At 37.9% G+C, this 20,080-nt stretch overlaps 1 protein-coding gene across 1 annotated transcript in view; it reads left to right on the top strand.

Annotated features, from left to right (window-relative positions):
* Tacr3 (tachykinin receptor 3) overlaps positions 1-19,795 on the top strand; it is a 99,058-nt gene extending 79,263 nt beyond the window's left edge. Inside the window, exons 4-5 of the mRNA XM_005081978.4 lie at positions 13,936-14,132; positions 15,720-19,795. Of these exons, the coding sequence (XP_005082035.2) occupies positions 13,936-14,132; positions 15,720-16,032 (510 nt within the window). The 3' untranslated portion in view covers positions 16,033-19,795. The remainder of the gene's footprint in view (positions 1-13,935; positions 14,133-15,719) is intronic.
* The last annotated feature ends 285 nt before the right edge of the window (positions 19,796-20,080 follow it).

Raw genomic sequence — 20,080 nt, 5'->3', positions numbered from 1 at the left:
AGTTTTCGAAGATCATTAAGAGTCCGGTAATGATCTCTTCTGATCTGTACTTTCTGCGGTCTAATTTTCTGAGCATCTATTTTATAATGTAAATAGTTAATAGAATCTCCTCTTTGTATTTTTTCTGGGGCAATTTGTAATCCCCAGGGAGGCAAAGTTTCCTTTACTGCTTCAAACATCTTTTCCAAAGTATCCTTATTTGAATCAGACAGTAATATGTCATCCATATAATGATATATTAACAAATGTGGAAATTTTTTATGAATTATTTCTAGAGGTTTATGCACAAAATATTGACACAAAGTTGGGGTATTTAACATACCTTGAGGTAGTACCTTCCACTGGAATCTCTGTACCGGTCGGGAATTATTATAGGTAGGTACCATGAAGGTGAACTTTTCTGTCATTTTCTTATAATGGTATGGTGAAGAAGCAATCTTTTAAATCTATAACTATAATTGGCCAATCCTTAGGTATTAGAGAAGGTAATGGCATCCCAGGTTGTAGAGACCCCATAGGATGAATTGCCTTGTTGATGGCTCTAAGATCAGTAACCATTCTCCACTTACCCGACTTCTTCTTGACAACAAAAACAGGTGAATTCCATGCACTAGTTGATTCCTCAATATGTCCAGCATCTAGCTATTCCAGAACTAACTTCTCCAAAGCCTCTAACTTCTCAGATTTCATAGGCCATTGACCCACCCAGACAGGTTCATCTGTCAGCCATTTTAAGGGTAGAGCTTTTGGTTGCTCTGTAGGTTTACCACTAGCATCCTGCTTCTGTATAGCCTGTACATTTGGCATGTGTTTTCTGTATTGCCTTACTATATTCTTTCTACCACCAAGAGCTTGTCTATAATTCCTAGCTGATACAGGAGGAATGTTAATCTGCGTATTCCATTGCTGTAATAGATCACAACCCCAGAAGTTTATGCAATATGGCTTTAACCTTTCTCTCTGTCCTTCTGGCCCAATAAAGTCAATCCATCTAATGTTCTGTTTAACTTGAGATAGGGTTCCGATCCCTAAGAATTGAACACTAACCTCTTTTAAAGCCCAATTTGTGGGCCAGGACTTCTGGTTAATGATGGTAATGGCACTTCTGGTGTCTAAAATGCCATTACTCACCATATTATTCACTTTAACTCTTAACTTGGGTCTATGATATTGTACAGAAGTTTGCCAAAATATATGTTTTGTATTTCCTCCTGATATAGTTGATTCATCCTCTCGAGCTAATGTATTATCCAGTGCCGTATTATTTACAATGGGCAGTGGATCTTCTAATTGTCCTGGGAGATGCTGTCCTCCACTGTCATTGGGAATGACCAGATAATCTTTCTTTTTGGGGCCTGCTTGAGGCCCTGATTCACGTTTCTCGGCTATAAAGGTCTACCTTGTCTATCTGTAGTCGACCAGCATTCGTTGGTCAAATGTCTTCCCTTTCCATACCTCCTGCAGAGACCAGGAGGCTGAGGCCTTCTGTTTGATGCATTCCTGGAAAAAGCATTATTTCTAGGAATGCGTTGTCTGCAGTTCCTACTCAGATGTCCTATTTTACCACAGTTAAAGCTTGTGACATCTTTATGTCAGTTAAAATTTTTGGAGACTGCCTCTCCTACCCAGGCCTCTATATCATCATGGGTAGGGTATTTGGCATCCTGGTGCCTCCCCAAGCCTGTAGAAATAGCTTCGCCTACCCAAGCTCCCATATCCTGCCTTTTACATTCAGGTTTGCTGTATAAGACCCATTCCTCCAATGGCGCTGATCTTATTTTTAATGGCCAAATTATCTGCCTGCATTGTGGATTTACATTCTCATATGCCAAAGATTCTAGAAGGAGTCGTCTAGATTCTGGATTTGCTACCTGTACTTCTATTGCTCGGATAATCTCTCTAAAAATTCAGTGAACCTTTGCTTTGGACCCTGTACTACCTTGGTATAGGGTTGCATTATCTCTCCTGTTTCACAAACCTAATCCAAAGCATTCAAAGCAGCTGTATGGCATAAAGACAACATGTGCTCGTCATATGCAGACTGAACCTGCGTGTCAGTGTAAGCATCCTCCCCAAGAATCTTATCTTGGGTGCTTCATGACCATTCTTTAATTCCTGAATCCCTAAGGCTTTCACCTCTTGTCTCCATAAAGCTCTTCATTGAATTTGACAAGAATTTTCGAGCACTGCTGAGGCTAATTGGGCCCTGTCTTTTGGGGTTGCTCTATTTGCAGTGGCTCATGAAGTTAGGAGCTCTCTGACATAGGGAGAATGAAGGCCATATGAGACAATGGCCTCCTTGTTTCCCTTTAGATCCTTCATCTGTATAGGTTCCCATTGATAAGCAATGGGACCATTTGAGTGCTTTTTCGTTGCTGGTTTTTCTGTTACAGATATTGGGAAAACCATAGGTGAATGCATAGCAACCTTAGGGAGATCCTTCTATATGTCTGATTCTGAAGTATCAGATTGGACGTCTTCTAAAACCTTCAGTCTATTCATCATTGTTTCTCTGAGCTCTTGAAGTTCTTGGGACAAATAATTTTCTAAGGATGTCATGGAATTTTTCATCTTTTTTGCATTCATAATTTACACGTGATTCCAAATATTTAATATTCTCATCCTTAGAAAGTATCTCAATGGCATGTAAACTGCCTTCCAGAAATGATGTTCTATCAGCTAGTTTGTCATTGCTCTCAGACATGGAACAAATCTTTTCTGTTAGCACTTCAATCTTGTGTTCCAGTCTTTGTAGTTTGCTAGTGAAATCATCAAACATGGAACAGTTTTGGTGGTTAAACGTTTCAACATTATCTTCCACTTTTTCTATTCTGTCTGTTGAACACATTTTTCCTGAAATTTTGTGTTCAGTCTCTTTAAACCTGTTTGTCAGACCTACATTATCATTTTTAATATCCTGAATATTTTCTACCAAACCTTCCTTACCATCCTGCAAGGAATTTTGCATTTCCTGAATTCTTTGTACTAGGATTTCATAACTATCCTGCGATGACCATATGACCTGTATAAGTTTTGCCCTATTTTTGAACCATTTCTTTAGCAAAATTATATTGATTATGAAACCAATAATCACCATTGTGGGTAGGAAGTACCTTTCAGGTAGGTCCTCAACCCTTTGTAAAATCCCATCCATACAAAAAACAAAAAAATTCTTAACATCCTGCATCGTAATGTTAATTGACATTGAATAAAGCAGTTAAGTTTGTTACCAGTGGAGTTTTATTCAGGCCGAAATCAGCAGGATGCCAGCGAAAGAGCACATGGCCGAAGTCAGCAGACTGCCAGTAAAAGAGCATGTGGCCGCAAGAGAAATCTCGAAATACCACCTAACCTTACCAGCAGGTAGAAGGTGCTGGTTCCCGGCAGCAGGAATCGTGCTTTGCCCAGCGAAGTAGTGGGGAACTTAGTGAAAGGAGAGTCCACGTGTGCCTGGTCCGGCCGAGGAGCAGCCGCTTTTCTGGGTGCCTGGATCCTGATTCCAAAACTTCTGACACTAAAATGTAATGCAACAATAAACAGCACACTTACTGAAAGTAAAACTAAGTATTTATTGTAGAAATTACTCACAAGAGACCAAACAAGTAACCCAGATGAGCCGAGTAGTTTTCCGCTGCCGAACTGGAAGCCGAAAGCCGGAAAATGAGACCAAGACTTCCATTGTTCAGTCATTTATACCTTCCCCTGTAACACCCCTAGCCATGCCCAAAAGTGGGCCTGGCTAGTGACGTAGTTCACCGCCTATGTCCATATATGTCTTTAGTCTTGCCTAAAGTGGGTGTGGTTAGCAGTGTGGTAAACCGCTCTTTTATTACCTCATCTGTATGCACCTCTAGTAAGTCACATGGTTGATGGCGGCATTGATTTCCTCCTACACCTCCCTATTTCTGACATTTACTGATACACCTGATTAGGTCCTTATGTCATTTCCTGTAACCATTTCATCAAACAGTGGTGTGGCCATATGCCTTCATTCTCCCCAGAAAGCATTTCCATGTTTCTGTGATATAGATAGACTCACAATTTTTGTTTAAAATTCCTTCTTTTTCTGTGTCCTCCCATACTTTGTCAGCAGCCACTAGAGAGTATAGACCATGTCTTTAAACTGTTTAGAGTCTCCTTCCATTAATGTCCCAGCTCCTCACTCACAAGTTCTACTTCCCAAAAATTTTAGAACATTATCTGACTATATTGTTTGCCAGCTGATAAAAATTGTCTTTCCTCCATTGTCCAATAACACTGTTGAATTCTATCCCAAAATTCACCAGACACAGCTTAAATGTTCATATCCTAAGATTGAGTACTCTATCCATTATTCTGCATGTACATCTCTATAACTATAAAACCCTTCCCTAGTGTTCTTGTCTCTTCATGAGCCCCCACTAAAGCTGCCTTTCACATCTACTTAGAGGACACCCAGGCTCTTCGTAACCTATCAAAATTCCTTGAGCCAACACCAATATTCTGGTTCCAGGCATCTGCACATTTTAAAATATGCATTACATCAGCACCGCACTTTTCATGAACAAATTCCACATTTCTTTTTCTGGGGCAGCAGAATACCAGACAGGAAGACATACATACATAGCACGGTTCACTTTCCATGGTTACAAAGGTCAGAAGTGCAAGAGAAAGATTGATACAGGTTAATTCTTCCCAAGCTGTTCTACTTGCAGGAAGGTGGCCATCTGTGCCTTCCTATGCTTCCCCATGGATGTGTCTATGTCAAATAATTTCTTCTGATAAAACTACTAGTCATGTTGAATGGAGCCCACTAGCATGCATTTTGACAGAATCACATTTGCAAAAATCCACCTATCCAAGTAGGATCACATTTGAGAAACTGGTTGCTCAAAATCAAGTTATAAGATTTGGAGGGTACATTGTACAGGCTAGGGCAAGCCTCTGTAAGTTATCTATGATTTATTGTCATAATCCCATAAAATTAATCTCTACTCCTTTTGCTTCAATGTATTTTTATAATGACATATATCTCCTTTCAATGGCTGTATCATTTTAATTATTTTAATGTCATGATATGTCATAACACAGTCAAAGACTGACACACAGTGAACAGTACCCTGGGGGAACTGTGAGAGAAGCTGAAAAAAAATGCAAGGAGTCTTTTTCTTCAAGTGCATTTTGTCCTCTGGATGGTTCTTGGACATGATGTCATGCCTCCTGTGACAAGTATTTGCCTTTAATTTATAAGGTAAGATTGTTCTTGTGAGACATCAGAACATAGCTGTGGAACCCGATCTGGTTAAAGGATATGCTGCATGCTGTCATCGTTATCCCCTAAATCTGGATGTGGCCTTCTGCCTTGCTTTTGCGCTTTTCCACATTTAATCTATAGTATGTGCCAGTTGACTGTGCTTAAATTGGTCTGTCCTGATGAAGTTTGGGGGAAGGGCTGCTCTGTTAATATTTAGTATGTACATACTTGTGTTTATTTACATGTTTTTCTGAGCTCAAACAGCCTTCCTTGGATCATCGCTTTCTTTTCTACCTTCCTGAATAAAAATACACTGAAACTGAGGTAAACTGTCTACAGCATTAGACTGTAGTCCCCCACCCCATTCCTTCAGGTCCTCAGATCCCAGGTCTCCAAGCAGATCTGCATAGATTAGTGAAAGCCAACAGATAGTACTAAAGCCATACAATAGTCCCAAGACTGTATTTACAATTAAAAAATAAAAAGGACATTAAAGTTAATTGTGACTAATAAAGTATAGAAAATAGGTTGCAATCACAATTTGTATATGCAAATGTTTCATCTGATACCTGAGTATAAATGTTGTCTTTATTCATGTGGGCTTCATGCAACTTCCTATAGGCAATATTCTATGCTTCAGTTGTGTCCATGTTAGTTAGATTTGGAATAGTGTCTGATTTCTGGATGGCCTTAACATCATTACTACATTATGCTTATATCTTCAAATTTGATGAAATAACTAATAACACTCAGAATTATTTATTTACTTGGAATGAAATTTTTAAACTCTGTCTTTTAGACTAGCCAAAACCAAGCTTAAATCACTGGTGGAATAGTTTTAGATTTAAATGTTTTTCTTTCTGTTTTTTTAATTTTTAGTTAGTAATTTGTAGTTCAAATAAGAAGGCCTGTGTTTTTCAATGGAATATCCATTTAGGATTTTAGCACAGAAAACCGATGGAAGAAGGGATAACATGTGGCCTATTGGTTAGTTCTATATGATCTGTGAACAAATACCCACTTCTTCATGTGTCAAAGGGAAAACAAAATGTTAGGTTTCTGTGCTTTGCCAGGTTAGACTGCAATTCCTGTAGCTCTGCTTGTCTCTCCCATTCAATCACAGCAGGGTAGATTGTTTTGAGGTTTGAGTCACTAGGAAAGAATTGGCCTCGGAAATTAAAGTAACTGCCAACTATTACAAAAAAAATTAGGAGTCATATTTCTAAGTGCAATATTCTTGCATGTGAATGTCTAAGTAGTTAATCCTGTGTGAAAGAAAGACTTAGATTTGCTTTCCACAGAACATATAGAATTAACCAATAGACTACTAGCGTATGATCTGTGTTTCAATCCTGCATGTGTAATTAAAATGGATTCTTAACTACTAAACATGAGTACTGGGCAGGGGAAACGGTCCAGCTAGTAAATGTGTTTGCCACCAAACCTGATGACCTGTACTGGATCCCCGGTGCCCACATAGTGGAGGAAACAAAGAGTTCTAGAAATGTCCTCTGACCTCCATGTATTCCATGGAACACATGTGCCCACACACTTACAAAGACACACAAAGATAGATAGATAGATAGATAGATAGATAGATAGATAGATAGATGATAAATACATGATATGTAATTAAGGTAAATAAGTAAAAACAGTCTTTTAAATTCTGTGCATTTGTCTGTGCATCTTTCTCCTGCTTCTGGTAAAATTCCATACCAAAAACAACACAAATATGGCCATGGAAAATTCCACTGCCTCAGAAGCAATATACCTTTTTCAACTTCAAAAATACCCAACACTTGATCAGCCTTTCAAGCCAGTTGCATTAAAACTTGTTAGGATGTGATGAAAGATTTTAATTTCTCCATCACAGACGCTCCTCTTACCTAACATTGACAGGAATTATAGGGTCCTACTAACTGAGTCTCTTTTCAGCTTGGCTGTTGTGGCCTGTCTGTGCTCCAGCCTCATCCAGCCCCATGCAGCCCCATGCAGCCCCATGCAGCCCCATGCAGCCCCATGCAGCCCCATCCAGCCCCACCCAGCCCCATCCAGCCCCATCCAGCCCCATCCAGCCCCATCCAATCCCATCGAGTCCTGTAACACATCATGGCAACCACTCACAGCACTCACGTGTTTGTCATTGCTCTCCTTCCACCATTAATTATATGATAAACTAAAAAAATAAAAGAAATAATTTTAAAATATTCAATTATATAATCATATAATTCCCCCCTTTCCTTTCCTCCCTCTAAATCCTCTCATATACTCCTTGCTTTCTTTCAAGTTTATGGCCTCTTTTTTCTTTAAGTGTTGTATATGTATGTGTATATGCATAAATATTCCTAAATACGTAAATACAACCTGCTCAGTAGGTATTTGTTAGTATTTTATGAGATGATTATAATTCTATAACTTTAGCATTTCATGCAGCAATATTATTTTCCCATCAAAAAGTCTTTTGCATTTACATAAATACTAGAGGGTGAGTAAGAGGCTCATCACATGAGTGCTTACAGCTAAACGGGACAGCCTGGATCCCATCACAGAAACCATATAGTGGAAGGAGAGAACCAATTCCCACAAGTTGTCCTCAGACCTCTACACCCACACAGTGGCATGCACACACATACACAGAGACAGAGACAGAAAGAGATGCATTCACCTTATAAATAAGTAAATGCTAAGAACATAGCCATGTATACCTAGATTCCTCAAAGTTCAGTTACTACAAGATTTTGTGAGCTGAGAAGTAGTTAACTGTGTTTTATATAAATAAAGAAGACAAAACATAGTAATTATTTCACTTTAGAACAATCTTTTGTGGTCTTTTGAGGTTTTCCTAAGAGTAGTCAAATACACTTCTAAATCTCTGCAAAGGGCCCAAGGGGCTTGTGCATGGGAATTGGAAGTTATTTCAAACTTCTGTTCCACCTCCACACACATTTCAGTTGTGTCCATCTTTTTAAATACCTTTCTATTGCAGTGACTGAATACCCTAATAACATTAAAGGATCTTCATTCGGTATAGCTGCAGAACAATTTCATTCTCAGGCATTTTTTGTCTCTATGAATGACTCCAACAAGCTCCACATCCATTCTCAAGGATGGTTTTCTGGCTTTTTACATTTGTTCACAATGAAATATATGATGTCTCACCCAAGGAGTATTTTTATATTGCTTGTACACTCATTCTCTCTCTCACTTTACCTAAGTTCATTTGCCACAAAGAAGAAATAACAGTAAATAACTTGCATATTTTATATACATAACCACTCTAAACTTACTGAATGAGTGGCACCCACAATACATTACTGTGTATAATCTTGGACACCATTTAACCAACTGCACATTCTTTAATATCTTTCCCATTATATTCACTTTCATTTTTGTATTTAAAAGTTTTGAGCACTTATTTGTAAGTGTTGTCTGGGTGTCTAGAATACATCAATAAATTAGTAAAAAAAAGTAAAACTAACAAATAAAAAGAAAATAGGCATAGACTAAATGGTTCTGGTTGTGCTAGAAAGACATCAGTTCACATTGTTACACAAGAGTCTTGATTGATAGCTGTGCAAAGGCTTGAGAGGGATGAGAATATTAGCCATTGAAATATCTTGCAGCAGAGTGTTCAGGGGGAGAGGTATGTCATGGGGATTAATGAAAGCCAAAAGCTTACTTCAATTGTTCCAGAAAGAACAGGATGTTCTTATATCCAACTTCATTCAGTCTAGTATCTCTTCAGCATACAGATAAGTCTTACATTCAGTTAATTATTGCAATAAGTGCATGCTCATACTTTCATTTTATTGACAAATGTCTGTATCATCACATTGCTATGCCTCTCACAAGGCTCTTACATTGTTATCATTTTCATTATACTGTAAGTATCACAAGAATCATGTCCTCTATCATTGCATTTCTCAATATATTTTTCTAGACCCGAGCAATGGAACAAATGTTTCTAGAGTTAATAAAGAACAAAGGTGTAAGAGTCTAACTTCATCCCATAAATGATAGCAGTTAAATCTTTTAGTCTTTAGTTCCCTAATAAACAACAGAGAGATCACAACCTGTTGATATGTGTGATGCTGAATTAATTAAAGTAGCATTATTTGAGTTCCACAAATACATGAGTAAGAAACATGAGACTGCAGAAGTTCAATCTTCAGATAAAGTGAAATTTAAAGAACAATGACAAAAATCAAGTGACATGGTGGAGCCAATGGCATTCTTTGAGCTATTGGCCTGGATTTTCTGCTCTAATGGTCAATTTCCCATGAGGTCAGTACTGATCACCTGTACCATGCAGTGTTTAGACCCGAAGGGAAGTGTTACCCTCCACACTGGCCATTTCAGGCTTTGTCTGTTTCTAGAATAATGTCTCTTATGATTCTTAACCTTGCCAACTCTCATCTAAATTCACAACTTACAGTCAAATAGCAAGAGTAGTTCATAAATAATGTATTTTTCTACTTCCAAGATGCCTTGTGGGCCATGCATCAGGGTATTTCTTTGAGTTGTGTTACTCTGACTATGGTTATGCCTTAAGATTGTCTTGTCTTATTGTGAATTATTATTTCTAAATTCCTAAAGAAGTATGAGTAGATTTAGGGTACCTTAGTAATGAGAAATATTAAAAGAGATAATCACATCCATGATGCAGTATATGGTGCTTTTGATTTTTTCTTGTAGACACGGAAGAGATTTTACTCCATTTATAAACACAAAAAACACTTCTATTCATTTCCTTTCACCCCAGTGGTTGCTCATTGTGCATATATTCCCTGTCTGCTTATTTATCTCCAAGTACATTAGAGACTAATCCTGTGTTTGGTTCTCTCTGCCTTTCATGAACTCAAGGACAGGTAGAAGAGAAATAGAAGTTGGCATTTTTGTGAGACTTTTCCTGGGGAGACACAACACAAACTTCTATTGACTCCAGATAGAGAACCAAAGACAAGCCAGATTAATGATTACACCCGAGTCCAACTTGATGAACCAGTGAGTTTATTCAGATTACTTACCGGAATATGGATAAGGCATTGCTTGGAAAAGAGCAAGTCAAAGACAGCTAGGTTACTTCAAGCTCATGCCAAGACAGTGGGTGATGTCTTGCCCAGGAAGGCTGCATACATAGAGCTCTTTATGTGTCTTACAAACACTCAATGCATCAGAGAATCTCATCTCCAGTGATTGTTGAATGCCTCTATAACTATGAGAAAGAGACCCATGACTCTTAGAATTTTCAACTTCCTTAGATTTGTAAAGTTTGTTTATTTATTGAGTCTTTGGAACTACTCCCTCCTTCGTGGAGGCAATATTTTAACTTAGAATTTTTCAGGCCTTAAGAGCCTCACTCACAACAAGACAGATATTCTAACTATGAGGAAATTGCTATGCAACAATTCATCCCTTCCTCTAGCTCTTACATTCTTTCTGTTCTCTTTTATACGATGTTTCCTAAGCCTTGGAGGGGTATTGTAGATGGCCACCTACCATCTTAACTAGTGTTTGTTACTAAGGATTGAACTTGGGACCTCTTGCATAAAAGGCAAGTGCTGTACCACTGAGCTTTATTGCCATCTAGATGTGCATCTACAGACTACAGGTAGGCATTGGAGCACTATGTCACAGCAACAGTCACTTCTCAGGGCTTCATCAGTGGTTATGAGTCTTTATAATAACCCAAAAGGAAGTTTTGTTCCATGACTGAAACTGACAACTACTGACAGTGGCCTGTGAGTATAAGCACAGATATTTCAAAAGCATTTTGATAGTGATATATCACGCATTTAACAAAACAGTAGTGGTGGCTTTCCCACTGAGACTTATACCCTTTCCATCCACAAGTTTTTGTTGTAATTTACAGTATCAGACATGAATTTTCTCCTGTGGAGAAAGTCTTAAATTCAACCAGAAAGTTATTGATCATGCCCACAGTCATCATGGCACTATGGCACTAGCAGACATCTACTGCATGGTATTTTGGAACTCTAGCATTCAAGGATCATAACTCAGTAGGACTGTTGTTGACAATCACAGCATTTGATAACTTCAAAAGTGGGTTGTTAACAACTAGTTCTGACATACACTAACAAGAGTGGTACTAGTCTTTATGGTTTGTGGGGCCTTGGGGGCCTCCCTGGTCGGTAACTCATAGAAAGTTTGTAGATCTCTGGCACTGTGATTTTAATTCCTCAACCCGATAGTAGTTTCCATGAGTGTCCTTTTCCAACTATTCGGGGTGACCCTGGTACTTAATTTGTTTTGTTTGTTTATTGAGACTGGATCTCACCATGTGACACTGACTGAACTGTGTAGACCAAGATGCCATTGAACTTACAGAGATCCATCTGTCTCTGTCTCCTGAGTACTAGGATTAAACTCGTGCACTACCATACCAGGATCTGTACTCTTTATCTATAATTCCAATAACCCATTCTTTCTCTGAAAATATGCATGCCACCTTTGTAGGATTTGATTCTATGTTCCCCAGAAAGAGGCTTCACCAAAAATAAAACCTTCAAATCCAACCTTCAATTAAATAATCTATTTGCACTGTTACTGCTGTGGAGCCAGAGATAGATTCTATTAGTTGTGACAGTTTATTAACAACCAGCAACTTCTTTTCAGGCTTGATATACTGAGATTCTGCACCATCCAAGACCAAGACCAAAACCTCTTGTTCACATTGCTATCCCTTAGCTACAGTCTTTTGAGATTCTGGTGTCCTTTAACATGGAGAGACACTGGGGTTAAGAGACACACAGATATTTAGCTTCTCCTACAAAGATCTTAGTGTGTTCAAAAGCATCTTGCACCTTTCTGTCTCATTCTGTATGGAACCCATTTTTATAAAGCCATATAGAAGGTAGTCAACTTGGGGAGGACATGATATGAAAGTCCCAGGAGCTCCCAGAATGCCTGTTGCCCTTGTAAATGTCCCATCATTGGAAGTATTTTTGCAATGAATTTTGTCAGATATCATTCCCATGTTAGTGGATCATAATACTTCCAAGAGTTTTACAGATGTGCTTTGCTCTTGCACTCTGAGTGCCTTCATCTGCCCTCTTGCTTCTTCAGGCACATCTGTATGTCTTTTGACTTTTCTAAATCTATAAAACACTTGGAAGTTAGCATTATGCCAATGATATAATAAGAACATTTTACAGGTAATATGCTGGATGGCAAATCAAGGTCCCAATCACCCCATGACATATAAAGGAACTGGGGGGGTACTCAGAAGGTCTACTGTTGGTCATTACAAGTAAATGAACACTGATCTTGAAATCCAGCATCTAAGGAAATAAAAGAGGGGGTGAAAGTGGTAGTAAGGTCTAATATAGTTCAAAAGATGCAATCGCTTATCTGGGTTCTTCATCTTTGTATAGCTCTTGGTCTATGCAAGTTTACTTGTGTTATGAAAATCAATATGGGTGAAAAGGTTATGTACAGCAGCAGAGGCAGCTGCATCACCAAACACTTACTGGGGAAAACCACAGCTCTAACGTGTTCTGCATGACTTGGAGGCAGCAGACAGGTCAGATCTCTTCTTCACAAACTGTTTACCATTCCTGTAACCTTAGGGAAGAGCCCCCAAGAACTTGCAATGTTGAACTTCCTGGGATATGTGGATTGTTTACTCTGAGTCTCACATGAACTTCCCACTCTGCTTCCCCAAGGAAGCATTTCCACTTAGAGCTCCCTAAGCCTTAAAGGGCCTTCCTTCAGGATGGGAGATTTCAATTCTGAGGGAATTGCTATACAATATCATCCTACTCAAATGGTATCATCTAGGATGTTAAGTTTCAAAATTACAGAAACCAAAAAAATGAAACTTAGTATCCAAGAAGATTCTTTTGGAGATTCTGTGGGAAGGACATGGATTCTCCTTGTTCTGAAAGTAACATCCACCTCTACCTACTAGTAAATAACACTAACATAAATCAATCAAGCCAATCACTTACTTATAAATTGAAAGTTAATGAAATTTCCTTAGACTATTGTATTAGCAATCATTATTCGGAGAAAGCGCCTCTCCAAATTAATACTCAGACAGTTGCCTAGTGAGCACAATATTAACCAAATGTAAACAGTCTATAGCTCTGGGAAGACTGTATCAAATACTAAAAAGCCAGGCCATCTGTTGTAGAATAATATACCTTCTAATTTTAGTATATGTGCTGCCAAAGTGAGCACAAATAATATACTTTCGTAATGACTTAGTTTCTCTAAATATAGTTTTACTGCTACACATTACATGTTATCACAGCCAAACTTAGCTCCTGCCTCCCTCTACATAGGTGTCTGTACACACTTTCTTTAGGTCAATTTTTTGTGTGTATGCTACAAAGAATTGAACCAGGCTATTATTATGCATTCTAGACAAATACTCTACCACTGAACTGTATCCCTAGGCCTATTCCAGACCAATGAAAATATACTCATTCATATTTGTGTTAGTGTCACTTACTATTAGGTAGAGATGGAACTGTGGCACAATATATCTTTTAATATTTAGCTTAGAGAGAGAGAGAGTATACTAGTTTTTATCATTTACAGTGCTTCAGCTATTCATTAAGTGTGCTATATATTTTGTATATTTAGCTATATTGCTTGAAAAATAATTTGTAGAAAACTACTGAAACCAATCGAATGACTTTTAAGTCACTCAAAATGATTTTATCCTTTCTTTCCAGGTTGTAAAAATGATGATCGTTGTTGTGGTGACATTTGCCATCTGCTGGCTGCCCTACCACATTTATTTCATTCTCACTGCGATCTACCAACAGTTAAACAGGTGGAAATACATCCAACAGATCTACCTGGCTAGTTTCTGGCTAGCAATGAGCTCAACCATGTACAACCCCATCATCTACTGCTGTTTGAATAAAAGGTAAAGATAGATAATACTGCTGGCACGGGGCTCTTACCATTTCCACCTTCCTTGGAAGCACAAAATATCGCACCTTAAAACTTAGGGACTGAAAAGTCTCACTACATCAGTGGTTCTCAGCCTTCCAAATGCTGTGGTGACCCCCAACCATAAAACTATTTTCATTGCTATTCCATAAACATAATTTTGTTACTGCTATGAATCATATTGTAAATATCTATGTTTTCCAATGGTCTTCAGCAATCCTTGTGAAAGGGTCATTAAATCCCAAAGGCTGTTGTGACCCTCACAGGTCAAGAACCACTGCACTAGAGGTTTTCACTAACTGGTTTTTACATAGGCCAACTTCTCCCCCCTTTAAGCCTTCAGAATTTTATCTACCAGTATAAAAGAAAACCTCATGAGTGAATGTTTATCCGCAATCTCAAGGACATGAGACTCTACAAAGAAATAAAAACCACTTTCTATGAGAGGAGTAAATAATGGCATACATGATGGACTCTGTTAAGGAAGTTCCCCTACCAATATTCTTCAAAATGGACATTACTGTCAAAGCAAGGGGAGTTCCTGTCATTCTCATAAGTCTTGCAGGGTGACTAAGAGTTGTAGTTTCCATGGAATGGCTGGTTAAAATGTTGGAGAGGTAAGTAAAAGATCCTTTTAAAGAAATAACATCATTTGTGCCATGTGTGATGGCACATACCTGTTGTCTCAGTAGAGACTGCGACAGGAGGATTGTAAATTTTGCATTAAGCAAAGCATACAAACTGAGAGCCCGTCTTTAAATAAAGTAGGAGCATTTACAAACAAATTTAATACTATAAAGAAGACTGTGTCCTCCATTGTTTAAAAAATTAAAAAGCAAACCCCACCTTGTTGGTGTATTGAACTCAAAGAAGAGTAGGATGTAGCTCCACATAGTTGACAATTCCCTCAATAACCCCATGGATTTTATACACCAATAGAACTGGTTCTTTATGTAGCTGCACAGTCTAACTTCCCAGCTTGGGAAGACACCAAGAGATCTGTGCCTTAAGTTGGTTAAATACTTACTTAATTCTTTTTAAACTAATTGTATAAGCCAGACCTCAATTTAAACCACTCTACAAGCAATAGATCTGTTCTGAATCAACTTCATTTAATGATGTACAATTACAAGGATTTCACATGTTTATATATGATTAAATAAAATCACTAAAATTAACAATTAATTCTAATATTAAATGAATCTAATTTACAAATGTGCAATTATTTCTGGAAAATCCTTTCTGAAATAGAGTATGCTGTTTTAAAATACTTTAACTTGCCAGCCTTGTGCAATTAGTTATATAAATATATGAGATCATTGCCAACAAGCAGTTTTCCACGTTGATAAGCCCATGCCATGCTTTTCCAAGTTGATGAATTATTTCCCCAATGATAGAAATGGTTTTCTTTGAACAGGAACTCACAGGACTGATTCCATAGCACAGAATCAAGCCCCTGTAAAATTTGACTCAATTCAAAGCCAGCGTTAGTATACATGGCTTTTCGGGGGCAGCTGAAGGAAATGCCACTTGAAAATGTCTTTTCTTTCCTGCTTCTCAGATTCCGTGCAGGCTTCAAGAGAGCATTTCGTTGGTGTCCTTTCATCCAAGTCTCCAGCTTTGACGAGTTGGAGCTCAAGACTACAAGGTTTCATCCCACGCGGCAAAGCAGCCTGTACACTGTGAGCAGGATGGAGTCGGTGACAGTGCTGTTTGACCCCAATGACGGGGACCCAGCCAAGTCTAGCCGCAAGAAACGGGCAGTGCCCAAAGACCCGAGTGCCAACGGCTGCTCTGGCAAAGATTCCAAATCTGCCTCCACCACGTCAAGTTTCATCAGCTCACCCTATACCTCTGTGGATGAATATTCCTAAATCCATGTCCCGAGGTGAGGGCTGTTATGAAGCGTAGGTTCCCCCATTCTCCTAGCCATGTCAAGTCCTGTTCTAGATACTTTGGGGAAGCAGAAGGACAAATATTAGGTAGGGATACTTAACCTGAGAATATAAGTATAACAAAAACTAGCAACATATCAACCAGCACAAAAAAAAATCCTAGTCTTCAATTAATTCTTTAAAAACTTTAGGATCACATGCAACAAGCACAAAATGTGAATCGTAAAAATGCCCTAAGTGTCCAGGGCCTGTCATTTAACAATGGCAATGCACCTTTGCGACACAGAAATGGCATAAAGGTTTTCTACGAGATTAAGACCTCAAAATACATTCCTGAGCAAAGGGAAACAACACCTATATAAAACAAGTTCTGTACTTCTGTGAAAACAAAGGGCAAATGGCTGATTTTCCCACAAGAGTAATGGATAGAGAGTGGTGGATAGTCAACCTCAAAGAATAGGAAGATCTGGAAAACTTTGCTCAAGAAAATTCATTTTGTAGAATGAAAACTTTCAGAAATTCCCTCCAAGGCGTTTAGAAGCAAAGGCTATATGGTCAAATCATTGCCCAAATATACATGATTTACTCTTGATTATTGTTTTCCAAGGAAATAACATCAAAAGAAACAAAGAATCATCACTTAATTTTGGTTACTAAGTGTTTCAAGTACTAAAATAAGTTGCAGTCAAATTTAGAACCTTAAAGGACAAAGAAAATTCTTAGGATCCTCTTTATTTTATTGTTTGCATGTTAAAAAAATAAGTAAAGTGTAAAACACTAAAAATACTTTATAATGCAGAAGGAAAGACTCCCATTTGCCTCTGTAACTCACTACCTGGATGTAGGTAGCAATTTAACGGTACGTATAAGTTATCAAGATAGACACTAGCATCTCCAAGTCCCCAAGCCACTTGCTTCCCACTGTAGAACAAAGAAAAAAATCACAGTCATTGCTTTATTTTATATCATGTCGTCCTCCTCCTGTTTTCTCCCTGGGGGGAAAAACAAAGGCCAGGGGGAAATAACACAATGTATTTCAAGTGTAAGTCAAGAACAGAATGATATGTTGAAAAATATCAAGATACGTATTAAATCAGAGAAGACTCAGATCTGTGCATCTCTGGCCAGAAAAGGAGTCAGCACAATAGTCAGGGTATATGAGCTACTTACAGATGAGGAATAGGACAGTGCACATGTCTCCAGGAACATAATTCTGCTTTTCTGTGCTTAGATAATGGAATTCACTAAGAAAGAAACGAGGTAGTGACACTTGTATGTGTGTATGTATGTGCATATGTATCCCTTTCTAGAGCTTGTCTGACTTATCTAATGTTTATTAGTATTTTCCAGTCTTCTTTCTTGGTCTTATAATTTCTTCCTTCATGAATTTGTGTTTGGAATATATTGTGACATTTATCTGTTTCAATTATGGGATATGTATGATTTTCTTTAATATACAAGCATGTTTTCAAGATCCAGAACAAAATAGACAACACCTGAAAATATAGAATGTGTCTTCCAGATTCTGTTCCTTACACATCATTTCTGCTTCAATTACTACAACTATTTGTCCAGAAATCACAAACTCTCTGGGAATGAGATATACAAACTTGTATTTCCAAACATTCAAGTGGGTTGCTAAAACTATTTGTCTAAAATAATTGCCTCTAGCACCTTTTTCCTTGTTATGCTCTACCAACATAAGCACCAAATACTTTTTTCAAGGGTAGTAGGACAAAAACAATTATCTGATGATAAATCATGGTTGATTATCGTGACATTAGTCTCTGGGCCTCCTCTCCTTTTTAAAGTCCAAACCAAAGAAATATCTGATTGCTACACAATTTCAAGTGTCTAAACTACCAAGTCATATATGTTTGAGATTACTTTAATAACTCCAACCAACAATCACACAACCAGATATATATATATATATATGAATGTGCAGATACACACTGTCAAAATGAACATAATGATTAACATAAGGATTAAATTCAAAACTAAAACTGAAATATCAGGTGGTCATACAGGCTTGCCACAAAATCATTCAGTGACATCTATGGAGCATTGGGTGCATGTTTCAACGTAGCAACTGTACTAAGTATTTCACTGTTTGAATATAGTGTTTAAAATGTTCATTCTTAAAACATGTGTTTATCAAATGTAAAAGTGTCATGAGAAAACCTGATATGTGTCACTTTCTTTTTAAATTTATGAATACATATATACTTATACTCAATGTACATGAGAGCATATTCAGTCTTGGAATACGAATGTGAAGTTTGGCCTTCAAATTCGATGCAGTCAGTCACCCCCAAAACACCTTTGGAAATGTAACTCCTGGCTTTCACATTAGGGAAGTTCAGTAGAATTTTCTAAGAGCTCTCTGAGTTGACTGTTGCTGCAATCAGTTGTCATTACTTTCGTTTGGATTTTTTTTTAGCAAATCTGAAGTCACTTTGTTCAGCAACCCTCCCTTCTCTGCTGGAACTGTCGCCCCTGAGACTCACACACTAGCTTTTTAGGGCCTTGTAAAGCAAACTGACATCATTTGCTCAAAGCTCATGGTTAAAGCAAGAGTAAGAGACAGACATTTTTAAGCTTAGAAGTTTAAATAACGGGAGTAAACTGAATATGTGGATAGGAAAAGGACAATAAACTATTTTCATTAAAGTTCAACACAGAACTGCCAAGTTAAGCACATGGAGGTTGGCTTCCCCGGTGCCAACTTTAAAGATGATCTTGTTTGCATATTTGACAGAGTTTACATGACTTTGCCTCCAAAACCCGATCTACCCTCTAATGTTAAAGTTCAGACCAAATCTTTTTCACTGTTCACAAACACTGACTCGGAATCCTAGACAGGTGGCTAAAATATCCCAAGTTTTCATATTTTAAGTATCGGGGGGGAAACTAAAATAGTTGGAGGGAAATGTAAAAGAGCAAAATTGACCAGTATTTTAAGTTTCTCTTTTGAAAAAGAAAAAAAGTGAATTCGAAATCAGTCTCTCTTTTTGTTCTTTACATTCGTAGGAAGGAAAGCAACAGCCCCAGTTACTATAGAGTCCACTCTAATGTATGTTTTGGCGCTTCTGTAAACGCTATTCCACCTCCCAACAGTAGGAAGCTGACATTTCTAACCCAGCAGCCAATTCGCATTCTCTCTGGCATCTGGCCATCTCTTAGAAACAGGTACCTGACTGACTTCAAAGAGCTTCCGTCCCTGCACCCTCGCACCGTGCACCAAATGCCAGAAGGCTTGATATCAAACCCAAGAAACACAAAATAAATGTGAAAACAGTGCTGGCCAGCTCAGAATCTGGACTGGATTTTTGTGACTGCACAATTCCCTCAGAAAACCTCTAATTGGTGCCTGGACAACTATTCCATCAAATAAAATGGCAACAATTTAACAAATGACAGGAACAGCCAGCTTCCTTTGCCGTTGACCATGTGCCAAAAGTTAAGGAACTCAACCGTGGATCTGGCCGTGCAGAATAATAAGATTGGAGTAAATTCCCTTCAGGCCAAACAAGAATTGAAAAGATATCCATTAGGGTTATACAAGGTCACTAATTGTCTTGTTTAATATATATTAGTGAATAAATCTGTGTTTATAAGAAGTTCACATATATACAACTTGTAATTAGTGAATAAAGTATTTTCATGTTGTAATAATTATACTAGGTATATTTAATAAGTTCATACTCTTTGCATATGTGGTAATAAAAGGCAAAATCAATTTCTCTGTTTTAATCTACATTCATTAAAATTACATGAAAATTGTTAATTTTCTAATCCCTAATATCTTTCTTTGCAGCTAGTAAAATACATCCTACAGAATAGTCTATGAATTCTGTGCATACTCAGACAACTGTCTGTCAAATTATATTGTATTTTCCTGCTTGTCTTTCCTCCTGAAAAAAGTTTTCCAAGTTGCTTTGATTCAGGAAAGAAAGGGTATTTATAAGAAGCAGAGGTATCAAAGAATAGAGACTATTAGGGAGAGCAGGAGCAGAGGAATTGA

Source organism: Mesocricetus auratus, unplaced genomic scaffold, assembly GCF_017639785.1.
Source record: "Mesocricetus auratus isolate SY011 unplaced genomic scaffold, BCM_Maur_2.0 Super-Scaffold_100009, whole genome shotgun sequence".
Classification (NCBI taxonomy): domain Eukaryota; kingdom Metazoa; phylum Chordata; class Mammalia; order Rodentia; family Cricetidae; genus Mesocricetus; species Mesocricetus auratus.
The sequence above is the reverse complement of the archived record's forward strand: the minus strand, read 5'-3'. Positions and strand labels throughout refer to the sequence as shown.